Source organism: Phyllobates terribilis, unplaced genomic scaffold (genome assembly GCF_046119375.1).
Source record: "Phyllobates terribilis strain yellow unplaced genomic scaffold, ASM4611937v1 Scaffold_2__4_contigs__length_985480577, whole genome shotgun sequence".
NCBI lineage: Eukaryota > Metazoa > Chordata > Amphibia > Anura > Dendrobatidae > Phyllobates > Phyllobates terribilis.
Window position 1 is genome coordinate 420,979,623 of NW_027362762.1, and position 13,446 is coordinate 420,993,068.

Genomic DNA, 13,446 nt, shown 5'->3' on the forward strand with positions numbered 1-13,446 from the left:
TCAAATGTCATAGGCCTAATGGAAAACAAAATAATTAGCTGAGTAGAAGGGCAAAATGAGCAGTGCTATATTATGATGATTGCAATGTATTAAGAGGATAAAAACTTTGATGGAGATGGTTCTCTAAAAAATATATTACTACTAATTATGGGCACTAGATTCTGTGATGGGACGATGATCCAGGGAATTAGTCTGATTGCAATATGTGGAGTCGGGAGGAATTTTTTCCTTTAATATGGGGCAACTAGCATCTGCCTCATGGGTTAGGTTAAAATGGAAATAAATGGTCTTCCTTCCAACTGAAAAACTATGAAACGTAGACTGCGCTTGGGTGGAGCCGAGCTCCAACTGTGACTGTTAACTTGTTAAACACTACTGTCAATCTGTGCATGGTGGAGCGTTATTCTATGAGCCCCGAAATGGTGGTGCGTTATTCTATGCACCCATCAGCTGCCCCAAGATGTGATCGCAATGTGCTGATGGGTTGCTATGATAGCCAGGGGTTTGTTGAAGATCCACATACCTGCCATCACGACGCTCTGTTGAAACCCAGCCTGGTAAAACACCACTCCAGCAGGTTTTTTTTTTCAGAGCTGAAGTGGAGCTTTAAATGTAAGCCCCCCGCCCCCGGTTATACACTCACCCTCCGATGTATTCGCCAATTTTCGGCACCGCTCTGGTCCCACGACGCCATCTTGTGAGCTCAGCTTCTGAGTGGCCAGCAGTTAGAATCTACATCCCAAGCTCTCAATGTAAGTGTTATGTTCTGCTACCAAAGCTAAGGAAAGAGAGGAGATCAGTCCCTACTATGAGACTCAGCTGAATCCCTACGATGTAACAGGGAACCTGATCCTGCGATCAGACCTGCTAAAGTCCTAATCTAGTCTGTACGAAGACCTATAGATGTGGGGAGGGAATCCCTACAAGTACTAAGGATTGGGAGGAATATGGGACACCTCCTAACAGAAATAGTAGCAGACAGACGAACAAACAAAATAGATAGAACATAGAGGTCCGTAGACCAAGCAAACTAACAGAGTTAGATACAGAGCACAGGCTAGCTAGAAAGTAGATATACAATGAAGTCCAGCAAAGCCAGAAGGGCGGAGCAGGACTAAATAGGCCAACAAGGTCATGTGACCAGCAAAGGAAAAAAAACCTAACAGCAAGGTTCTAACAGTACCCCCCCTTCTAAGAGGATCCTCCGGATCCCCTAGGACCAGGCTTATCAGGAAATCTCCTGTGAAACGCTCTGATAAGTCTGGACGCGGAAACATCATCTGACCTCACCCAAGAGTTATCCTCGGGTCCGAAACCTTTCCAGGCCACAAGATACTGCAAACTACCTCTATACCGTCTAGAGTCAAGGATGCGAGAAATTTCATATTCCCCGTCCTCCACCACCGGAGGAACAGAAAAATCTTTCCTTAGAGAATTTGCTGGCTGGACTTACTGTTATGTTCTGCTACCAAAGCTAAGGAAAGAGAGGAGATCAGTCCCTACTATGAGACTCAGCTGAATCCCTACGATGTAACAGGGAACCTGATCCTGCGATCAGACCTGCTAAAGTCCTAATCTAGTCTGTACGAAGACCTATAGATGTGGGGAGGGAATCCCTACAAGTACTAAGGACTGGGAGGAATATGGGACACCTCCTAACAGAAATAGTAGCAGACAGACGAACAAACAAAATAGATAGAACATAGAGGTCCGTAGACCAAGCAAACTAACAGAGTTAGATACAGAGCACAGGCTAGCTAGAAAGTAGATATACAATGAAGTCCAGCAAAGCCAGAAGGGCGGAGCAGGACTAAATAGGCCAACAAGGTCATGTGACCAGCAAAGGAAAAAAAAACCTAACAGCAAGGTTCTAACAGTAAGTCTATGAGAGCCAGAAGAGGCTCACATAGACTTGTATTGAAAAGTGACCTCCGTGCAGCTGGAGCTGCCGGCAGGTCACTTTTCACCAGAGACGGACGAGAGTGACTGTGGAAAACGATGAAGGTTGCAGCAGTTGAGTATCAGACAGGGGAAAAACATTTAAAGCACCACTCTAGCGGTGCAATAAAAGAAAAAGCTGGAGTGGTGCCTTAAAGGAGACCATGATTTTTACTACAACCAGTAATACGGAAGTATTGCTGTATAAAGTACAAGAGATCAGATAATCACAGGTTCATCTCTCCTGAGAAGAATAACAAATGCAAGTAAAATATATATTTTTTTAAAAAATATGAAAAAAAATAAAAATAAACTAACAATTTAAATCACCCCTCTTTTCCCCTCTAAAACTAAAGATAACGATTAAAAAATAATTAAAGGGGTTGTCCACTACTATTTAAAATATGCCAAAGCGTTTTTATGATGAAAAGCAGCTTCTTTGTAATTACCTCCCTCTGCCTTTTCTGCCTGTGAGTGGCACTATCACTGGCATCACGTGACCCCCGGCTGCAGCCGGCTCGGACATCCGCTGACGTCACGACAAGTCCAGGCTGCAGCCAGGGGTCTCTCTCTTCCGCATTCTATGGTGGCTGCTGGGTTGTGGACGGGGTTATTCCCGCGCATCATACCCAGCATCCACTGCGTGTTCTCCCTCTCCCCATTCATTGGGAAAGCGCGCGGTGGATGCTGGGCCTGACGCGGTGGGGTAACCCCGCCCACAACCCAGCAGCCAGCGCGGGAACCCTAGCGCTGAGCCACGCCTCAATAGACAGTACGTCAGCGGGGTTCACGTGATATCTGTGAGTGGCCAGTGATAGCGCCGCTCACAGGCAGAAAAGGCAGAGGGAGGTAATTACAAAGAAGCTGCTTTTCATCATAAAAATGCTTGGGCATATTTTAAATAGTAGTGTACAGCCCCTTTAAAAACCTATTTAATATCCAGAAAAGTCTGATATATCAAATATAAAATAAATTATTCTGATCAGTTAATGGTGTAAACAGAAAACATTTAAAACTGCCAAATTTGTTAATTTTTGGTCTCTGCAAAGCTGCAAAAACACTAGTAAGAAGCAATCCAAATGTCATATATCCCAAAATGCTATTCGTAAAAAAAGTGTCTCACTTGGTTTAGCCGTAATCAAACTGACCTGGGCAATCATGGTGCTAGATCAGCATGAGACAAAAATCGCAGATCAACACTGCCCCATAGTATAACATTGGTCCAAGTGCAATCCAATAAAACATTGCATAGCACTCGTCTGAATTATACGCTAGTGTGAGCACGCCCTAAGAGTCAACCTCGGGAGTCGGTCTGGGGTGTGAGCTATCCAATAAATGCCATATGAAGTTCTGCATGGAAATCAAAACCATATCATCCTCCTTCACTGCTAGTTTCAGATCTGATTTATTACAGTCTCACAAACTAGACACTTATACAAGTAATTGAGTAAACCTATACAGCAATGTAACATATTTCAGGATCATTGCAATGCCAGTCAATAACGTGACCCAGCCAACTCTTTTTTTTATTAATTATGGAGAAGATCGGCAGGTAACCAGGGGAACACAGCTGCAGTCTGTATTGTGAATTTAATCTCTTTGCCTTCCCTATGGATTCAGCCTAGTCGATGAGTTTTGGAAGAGGATGTTATGTGTATGTTTTTATTTCCCTCTAGCTATTACATAAAATAAAAGTTTATGCCTGAACACTTGTTTTTTGTTGTGTGTGTTTAGAGAAAAAAAAATTCGTAGGAGACCTGGAGCAAGAATTCTGTTTGCTTAGGCATTATAGAAGCTGATGAATTTTATCTTGTGTGACATTTCTTCTCTATATTTAGATGACTTTGAAGAACATCATGTCTATATAACAGCATTTGCTGCTTCCTTCTTGACAGGCAGCAGATAATTAACCATAGGAAAAATAAGACCCTATAGCTGGATTTAACTGTTGCATTAGCAGCCAATATGGGGTCTAAAAGCTGAGAGAGGTAGGGACATTCTGCTGTCCATCCATACTTCTCCTCTGTCATCCATGGTCTAGACTAGTCCAGTTTTTCTGCCATGTAGTAGGCACTCATTCCATACTTTGTGTAAGACTCATTAAATTACTTAATACCCTCCTTTAAACCTCACCAGTCATTTGGACGAACGGACCTATGCATTAAAGCCCTACTGCAGTGCATTTGAAAACCCAACTAGAGATTTGAAGGGTCAGAGACTTAAATGGGTTGTCCACTTTATCTTTAATTTACCATGTCTGCTGAAGACATGATGTGGCACTTACTAAAATATAAGTATTAGGCTAGGATCACAACCGAGAAAATCGGTCCGATTATGCTAATCACTCTCTGATCAGACTCTAATCATAGTTTGATCAGAGTGTGATCCAATTTTCTTGTAGATGGAGAAAAAAAAGTTTCTCCAACTTCTCCATTTTGTCTGGTCATGACAACTGGACTGCACTTCGATGTCATCAGAGTGCAGTCTGATGTTTTCCATATACCCATGGACTTGAAGGGTCAAATACATACCTATTATCGGAGGCAAATCGTGCATGCTAGAAACAATTGGACACTGAATAACATGGGGATGAGTGCTATCAGTCAAAACAACAGATAGCACTTGTCTAAGTTATACGGTCATCTGCATGAGCCCTTACAGATACTTCTCCTGCACATGTTGGTGCAGCCTTCCTGCACTACTCTCTTGCCCACAAATGGTTATTGATGGAGGAGCATTTGACCAGACTTGTCCATCAGTCTCCTCCAATAGAAATCACTACACATGAGAAAGTTGTTTCTCAATAGGAGACGAGGTTGATGGATAGGACTGATCCCATGCTCTTGACGCGCCCCCTGGGCCGTGGGGTACTCGGTGCCGGGCCGATCGTTGCTATGGGAGATGTCACAGTGGCGGTGACCCGGTCCGTGACCCAGGGCGGTCAATAAAAGGGGAGATGATTTAATAAAGGGGATTTAAAGTTCTTTTAATGTTCGTGACGCCACCTGTGGTATGCGGCTAAAGGGAGCCGCCGCTGCGGAGCAAGTCCTCTGGAGCTGTTGTTAATGCAGCAGAGTTGGTTTAGCTCTCCACAGGTAGAGCTTAGCTCCAGGGCAGTGTAGATGTTGTAGGTTGTGCTGGGCGTTGTAGTGCAGGGGTTGATGGCGCAGCAAGAAACACAGAGACAAAGAAGTGCAGTCCCAGGGTCTTTACTCACAGTTGTTGCAGTCCAGATTACAGGGATCCATGTAACTGCCCTCGTCGTCCTGTGTTTACTCAGGGAGGGGTTCGGTCTACCCCCAGGTAACTCCGGAGTACTTAGCAAGACCCCCTTCTGTGTGTCCTCGCTCTCTGCCCTTCTTCCCGCACCTCACACCTAATATCTCCAATCCGGTACCCGCGGGCCTTGGCGGGCGATGTCTGTTCCGTCCCCTGGGTCCTATATGGCTACCTTCTCGGTGACACTGGCATGGACTTGTGGCTACAGGACATAAAGTACTGCAGCCTCCGGTTTCTAGTTGGGCATAAAGTCCTCCGCTAGTTGAGGGACCGGTTCGCTTTGTGTGGCCTGACCCCTCCACCTCCTGGTAGATTCGGGCGTACGGGTGGCCTTCTGCATGGCCCTTACCCCTGGGGTCCTTTCTTGGTTCCTGGAGCCTTTCTCCTGCTCCCTCTCCTCTCTTCTCTCCTTCTCTTCAGACTTGGGCCTCACTGGCTAGGCAAGCCTCTGGAGCAGAGCCTCTGCTCCCTTCACTTTCCTCCTCTGACTGGCTTGTCTTTCTAAGATGGCTTCCCTTTTTATACCTTCCTCTCATGTGCTCCCCTAAGCTACTTCCTCCACCCACACCCACTACATGGTTTCCCCTCACTAGGTTCCCCTCCACTCCAGCCAGGGCCCAGGGACTGTGCTCTCCCTTAGGAGCAATCTCGCCCTGCCCTGCTGAAGTGGACGTGTTGGATGCAGGTGTTAGGGTCCCGGGCAGTACTCCATCCTTACCTGAGAGTGAGATGCCACATCTCTAGCTGAGATGCAACACCTCTGTGGCGACCGAACCCTCAGGGGCGCCACACTTTCATCAGAAGCCATTTTGCAGATAGAGTATTTGTGGAGTCTTTGGAGAGCCAGCGCCAGAATAGTCCGGTCTCTGACTATGGTCCCCGACCAACTCTTCCAGTGCTGCTGCAGGTGGTGGACAGGTCTCTCCCCCGGATGAACATAAGGAGACATCACTTGCACTGGAAAGATCCGGCCTGGCCTAGTGTTTCACAGAATAATGCAACTGACTGCAATTGTGCAGACAGGCTGCAATTCATGTTGCCCGCCTTTTAGGCAGCATAAATCACCTGAAAAGTACCTTTTTAAGATGTTTAGTAGACTAAAAAAATTGCTCCTTTTGTGTATGGGTTCTGGCTGTTATTTCATCCCAGCTTCATTTAAGGAACAAATGATGCTGTTTCTGGAAGTGGGCAGCCATCTTTTTCACTTTTCATGCAATTTTTTTAATCTTATCTTTTCAGAGGTGAAAATTGTTCTACCGGTAAACATATCTTTACATAATGCTGTATATGTGTGAAAAGCCAATCAGAGCAGGGCAGAGTCATTTACATTCATGATGAATGATAAGCAGCCATACACACTGAGCTAAAATCTGATAACTTCTATTGTGCACTTACCGTAACCATTTTGGAACATAATAAACACTTAATGCATTAAAAAGTGATGAAAATTCGGTGCACCATTTATAAAATGAGGACCCTGTGTCACTCCGAATAAGAAGCCAGCGAATGTTCAGCTGCACCGACTGTAAGAAGAGATTCCAAGCATTTTCTTTGGAGTATGTCAGTCCGGCATTAGTTACCTGGAAAACATTTAATGGAAACACTCCAATGAAATTGAAAGGTCTGATCGTTATTCTAAGGCAGTTGCGATTATAGGCTATCAGAATATATACACGTTAATGAATCCCCTTCATCACATTCCGTGAAGAATCGGATGAAGATAACACTGACACAAAATATCCTGTTTGTTTAATACATACCCCCATATTTTTCAGATCAAATAGTTGAATGTATTTTAAATTTGTTTTAAACAGTATTTATATAAAATACCTTAAAGTATATTAATTTCATATGGGGGAGGGACTACATAGTTTTGTCTACAAGAGTGTAGAATACCTTCCTTTATAGGGGTCAAAAGATTCTATGCAGGAAAAATGTGGAAATCCATCAAAAGGTCCAAAAAATAATATCTTTATTGCAGATCTACTAAAAATCCAATGTGGAATAGCATACTTGTTTCTGACACAGTGTCCTTAAAGAGGTTTTCCTATCTACAAAAGTTAATTTTAATCAATATCTTGGAATAATAATAACTTCCATAATTGGATGTGTTTAAAAAAATGTTCCTGTGCTGAGATAATCTTATAAATGTGCCCCTGCTGTGTACTGTGTAATGGCTGTGTCTGACCATGTACAGAACAAAGTTTGATCATACCACATCTCCTGGGCAGGGGAGGAAACAAAGAGTATACAGACATTATAGCAGTTGACTTCAGCGGATTCTTTCTTTGAAGTAAAACATTGTTTAAAAACAGGCAGTGAAATCTTCTACCTCACAAAAAGAATCGGCTGTGATCCCATGCTGTAATGTCTGTATTGTCTTTTGCTTCCTCCCCTGCCCAGGAGCTGTTGTATGATCAGACCATGTCCCTGTACGGTCAGACACAGCCATTACACAGGGGAACAGTTATAAGATTATCTCAGCACAGGAACATCATATGTTTTTTAAACACATTTGTGTTTTTAAACACATCCAATTGTGGAAATTATTATTATTCCAAGATCTATTGATTAAAATCAATGTTTGTTCATCGGAAAACACCTTTAATCATTGCATGTCACAAGATTTTACACTACATAGCCAAAACTATGGAAAGAACAGAAAAAACGACAATATAACAGTCCAGAATAATATGTAAAATGCTAAAGTTTATTAATCAAATATAAAACAAGGCGGGGAAAATGGGCACATGACACAGACCAGATGTGACGCATGCACCACCGTGGCAACTGTGATGCCGGTCGGCGTCCACGTCATGTGACCAGTAGTGACGAGCGAGCACTAAAATGCTCGGGTCGAGCAAATTGGAATACTCGGGTGCTTGACCCAAGCAACGAGCCCAATGTAAGTCTATGGGAAACTCGAGCATTTTTCATGCGGTTCCCCCCGGCTCTCTCCAGAGGGCCTCAAAATTGCCCAAATCGATGGGAACAGTGCTCAAATGACATGGGAACAGCATTTCTGACTCCCAGGTCACTGCTGTCAACAACGTTGTCAGAGTATTACGCCACTTTTATGGACTCACAATAAAACATACGAAACCAAAATGGATTTTCCTGGGAAATATGTTAAGGAACATCCTTTCCAGGGTAATGACTTGTATATAAGGCAAAATAAATAACCAAAAACAAAAATACTCCTCCACACCTTGGGATATGTTCACACGTAGCGTTTTTGATGCGTTTTTGCACTTCTGCATTGCTTTCAACCAAGACAAATGCATTCACTGGGAAATGTCATTTTAACATTTTACAACCTTATCTGGCCATGTGGTGTGTGACACATCATCAGACACATTCATACAGTGCTGAAAAGACATGGTAACACCATGGGGAAGACCTCTGGAAGCATCTCTGACTCCCAGGTCACTGCCTAAAAATGTGCCCATCAAAAGTGATCGTTGGCGCATGCGAAGATGCCTCCCGCCATGCACCTGTCATTGCAGACTTGCAACAATCACCATCCACGTCCTTGTCCCAGTGCAGAGTTCACTTTTCACTACCTCATTCCTTGGAATGCAAGCGCAAGTATGCAGCCAGCCACCCACCCACAGGATGCAATACTATATTGCCAAATTTTTGACAGCTGCTTGAACTTGAAATGTGGCCTTTTAGGCTCGTGGAGGCGGAAGCTGTCCACAATCTTATGGTGGCGGCAACTGGGTATCCATACTCGGTCCCCAGCCGCCACTATTTGTCCCGGTGTCGTCTCCGCATTCCACAAACACAGGTCCCACAACATTACCCGTGCCCTGCCCTGCCCAGTGTACTTACTGGGAAGGACCGCCTAACCACAAACATGTGGTCAAGTGAATGTGGCCAGGGACAGTACGGAGCCAGTCCACAGCTTTTTTTGCTGAGTTGTATTTCACCACAGCCATATTCTTTAGCTTGGTGAAAGGACTTGGGAAACCATATCTACCCAGCTGTCATTTCTCCCAGGAAGTCCTCTAAAGCTGCTTTCACTTGAAATGTGGCCTTTTAGGCTTGTGGAGGCTGAAGCTTTTCATAACCTCAAGCCGGCGGCGGTCGGGTGTCCATACTCACTCGTATATTCATATTCTTTAGCTCGGTGAAAGGACTTGCATAGAGGAAAACCGTATCTACTCTGGGTGTCATTTCTCCCAGGAAGTCCTCTAATGCAGCTTGTTGCAGTAGCAATGGCAGCCCATCCAACATCAACTCGCACTTGTCGGTGGTGCTTTGACACACAAACACCTTTATTTGCGCATTTAATTTCATGACTACAGAGTTGGGCAATGGCCTGATCTGCAATGCGGTTTGAGAAATAACATGCATAAGCATGTCCGATCCACATTAAAAAAGCAGCCATCGAGTGTCCGGGAACCTTCCCCCACATTTTTCTTAACCATGGCTGATTCTCGTTAGGGTTGGACAGGCCCACCAAAAAAACGGAGACTCCTCCGATGGGCCCTGGCTTCGCCATCAGGAAACTTCATAGTGCTGAGGTGAGGCCATGATGATGATAGAGGCCACCATCTGCTTAGTTTTCTGTTACTTGGAATGCAAGAGAAGTATGCAGCCAGCCACTCACCCACAGGCCGCAATACTAAACTGCCAGATTCCTGGGCAGCTGCTTGCACTTGAAATGTGGCCTTTTAGGCTCGTGGAGGTGGAAGCTTTTCACAACTTCATGCGTCGTGTCCATACTCGGTCCCCAGCCGTCACTAGTTCTCCCGGTGTTGTCTCTGCCTTCTACAAGTGCGGGTCCCTGAACATTACTGCTGGTACTTTTCTGTGGGAATTTGCTTGCCTCCTACCAGCCTGGAATATTTCCAGTAAACTATGGTACAACACCATGGTATTAGCACTGCCCCCAGTACCAGTAGCGAAGCCATCCCCAATTTCCTTCTCAGGAATTTTATTTGGTAGACTGAGTGGCTGCCCAAATACATTAGTTTCTCACAAAGGAGCTGAAGATAGAGTGGCAGTAGGTGCAAGTTTCTCCAACCTGTTAGACATTAGAGGGTGAAGGGCAGCACATTGGATCAGTGGTTAGCACTGAAGCCTTGCAGCGCTGGGATCGTGGGTTCAAATCCCAGCAAGGACAACATCTGCAAGGATTTTGTATGTTCTCCCCGTGTTTGCGTGGGTTTCCACCTCCGTAAAAAAGCAGCCATAGGGTGACCGGGAACCTTCCCACACACTTTTCTTAGCCAGGACTGCTTCTTGGCAAGGTTGGACAGTCCCACCAGAGAATCCTCTGGTGTGCCTTGGCTTCTACATCAGGAGAGTTCATGATAGCGCTAACTTTGCAGCTGCTATGGGGCTCTTGAGCGGGGGAGAAAGGTGAGCCTTCAGAATCAAATCCTCTGGTGGGCACAATGTTTTTCAATCTGAAACAGCTTATCAGTGGGAGTTGTATTTCACCACAGCCATATTCTTTAGCTCGGTGAAAGGACTGGCATAGAGGGAAACCGTATCTACTCCGGCTGTCATTTCTACGTCACCAGGTTCCGCCCACTGTCACACTCGACCATGCCTGGCTGTATGTTCAGCGGTGAGAGACACAGTGTTACAGCTTTCAACAACTCTGCAGCGCTGGGCGGTTTGTCACCTAAGCATTAAGCATGTTATCTTCAGCACAGCCTGTTGCCGCTTGGCCAAGGCAGTGCTGCAGTGCTTTCAGCTTGTGACTGATGTGGTCATTTCGGAGATGGAGGAGGAGGTGCAGAAGCTGAACAATGTGATTACATTGAGGTTACATTGGCGACTCTGTTTTTTATACTAAAGAAAGATCCTACTGTTTTGTTTTTTTTACTTTATTTTTAAAGACAAATGCATTCACCGGGAAATGTCATTTTAACATTTTACAACCTTATCTGGCAATGTGGTTTGTGACACATCATGAGACACATCCTGTTTCATTTATGATGGAGGGACTCTGAAAGTCACAAAGCCTATTTTTATAGGGCCATCAGGCGGCCTTTACTATTCTTAAAAGGCCAGCAGTCAGCCCTCGCTATTGTTAGAGAGCCATCAGCCGGCTATGCTTTGTTGTTCCCATTATTAACAAGTGGGTCTCCTATAATGTTATTGCGTATGCAGTGACTGCAAGGGCTGCCAAAAATTCGGACGCAACCCAATACCCCTTTGAAGAGACATAGAGGAGGGTCTCAGTAAAAAAAAATGTTCCCATTATAAAGGAGCGGGTCTCCTATAGTGGTAATGCCCATGCTGTGACTGCAAGGGCTGAGAAAATTTGGGAAAAACCCCACTAACAATTTAAAGACACATAGAGCAGGGCCACAGTAATGAGTACGACATGTTCCTATAAGAAAGGAGAGGGTCTGCTATACAGTTATAGGGTATGCAGTGAGTCCAACGGCTGACCAAATTTCGGAAAAAAGCCACTAAGAATTTAAAGACACATAGAGCAGGGCCACAGTAACGAGTACGACATGTTCCTATTAGAAAGGAGAGGGTTTCCTATACAGTTATAGGGTATGCAGTGAGTCCAACGGCTGACCAAATTTAAGAAAAAACCCACTAAGAATTTAAAGACACATAGAGCAGGGCCACAGTAACGACAAATTCCCATTAGAAAGGAGAGAGTCTGCTATACAGTTATAGAGTATGCAGTGAGTCCAACGGCTGACCAAATTTAGGAAAAAAAACACTAACAATTTAAAGACACATAGAGCAGGGCCACAGTAACGACAAATTCCCATTAGAAAGGAGAGGGTCTCCCATAGTGTTGGACTATGCAGTGAATGCAAGGGCTGCCAAAAATTGGGAGGCACTCCTATTCCCCTTGGAAGAGACTTAGAGGGCCTCATAAAAAAATGTTCCCATCTGAAAGAAGCGGGTCTCCTATACTTGTAATGCCCATGCACTAAGTATATGGGCTGACAAACATTTACCCCTGGGGGGTATACATGAACATACTGTATAATTAACATACTGTATAATTATTTTTTTTTTACGGGCATCAAAAACACCCTTTAAAAAAATAATGTGGGTGTTGCATCACGGAGCCTCAGAATAAAAAAACTTTCATCAGAAAAATCTCTTTAAAAAGAGGACCAACATACATATTATTGTAAAAAAAACACACTAGAGGTACTGGACTCTATTGGTTTATCCCACAGAGCCCTATTGGCAAAAAGAAGGGGGTACAGCTAGTATACCATTTATCATAATCAAGTAATCCCTTCCTTTATATATGTAGAAAGGATTAAATAGAATCATATAGCTAGTCTTTCAGTACCTCACAAGGATAAGTGCAACCCAGTCAACAAAGTGATTGTAGTGAATAATTAAAACAAACAAGTAGGATCACTCTTCCATAGACCTCTACACTGAATATACCACTGACCAGGCCTAAATTATTACCTATATGCTGATTCCTGCCTATCTTCGGAGGTTGGCACCCTAATTAAAGTTGGCGATTTTGGCGCCTCCGCTCCACGCCGGCTATCCCTAAATATCCTGGCTCTCCCTAGAATTAATTCCTAATTGCACCACAATCCGATGCAATCCAAGGCAAATATTGTAAACACAATGAAAAAAATATGAGAGTAATGTAAATAGATGCCTTATCTTGCCCATAAGGAGATGGTCCAGGATGTATAACGAAGGTTTCAGCCTTTTATCAGTGTCCCAGTGTCTCCAATGGAGGACTTATCATGACCAGAGATAAAAAGTGGTCCCAGATAGACGATAGAAGCCTAAAGCCTCAAAATCATGTCCTCATGTCTCCGGTCTCTGATTAATGTCCCAGTGCCTCAAAGCATTTCCCCAAATGTACGGTTCCTCAGGAGGCTGATACAGAAGGAATGTCCAGGGTATAGATATACAGTATAATATATAGATGCATACTGATGATCAGTCCATTTTGATAGTCAGAACTAGGGTAGATAACTCAAGCCTTCCACTAGTCCTGTTTAAATACATCCTCCCCCCTGATTCCATTGGTCCCAAAAAGTCCCAATAATAGATACTGGGTGTGCAACCTGTAAGCAAATAGGCCCCATACTCCATGTGTTTGAGCTCCATAGTCTCCATTGCTAGTCTAATCCAGCACTCTTAGACCTGGCAGGTCGGCGTGCGCTCCACATCGTGGAATGTACAGCTTCCGGTTTCCGTCTACGTCACTTCCGGTGCTCGGCAATATGGTGTTTGTGCGTTCCAGCCCTTCGAGTGCAA

At 44.3% G+C, this 13,446-nt stretch overlaps 1 protein-coding gene across 1 annotated transcript in view; it reads right to left on the reverse strand.

The window, feature by feature from the left end:
* LOC141213014 (uncharacterized) overlaps positions 1 to 13,446 on the reverse strand; it is a 903,379-nt gene that overhangs the window by 382,557 nt on the left and 507,376 nt on the right. The window contains 1 exon segment of the mRNA XM_073665145.1: positions 6,613 to 6,797. Within this exon segment, the coding sequence (XP_073521246.1) occupies positions 6,613 to 6,797 (185 nt within the window).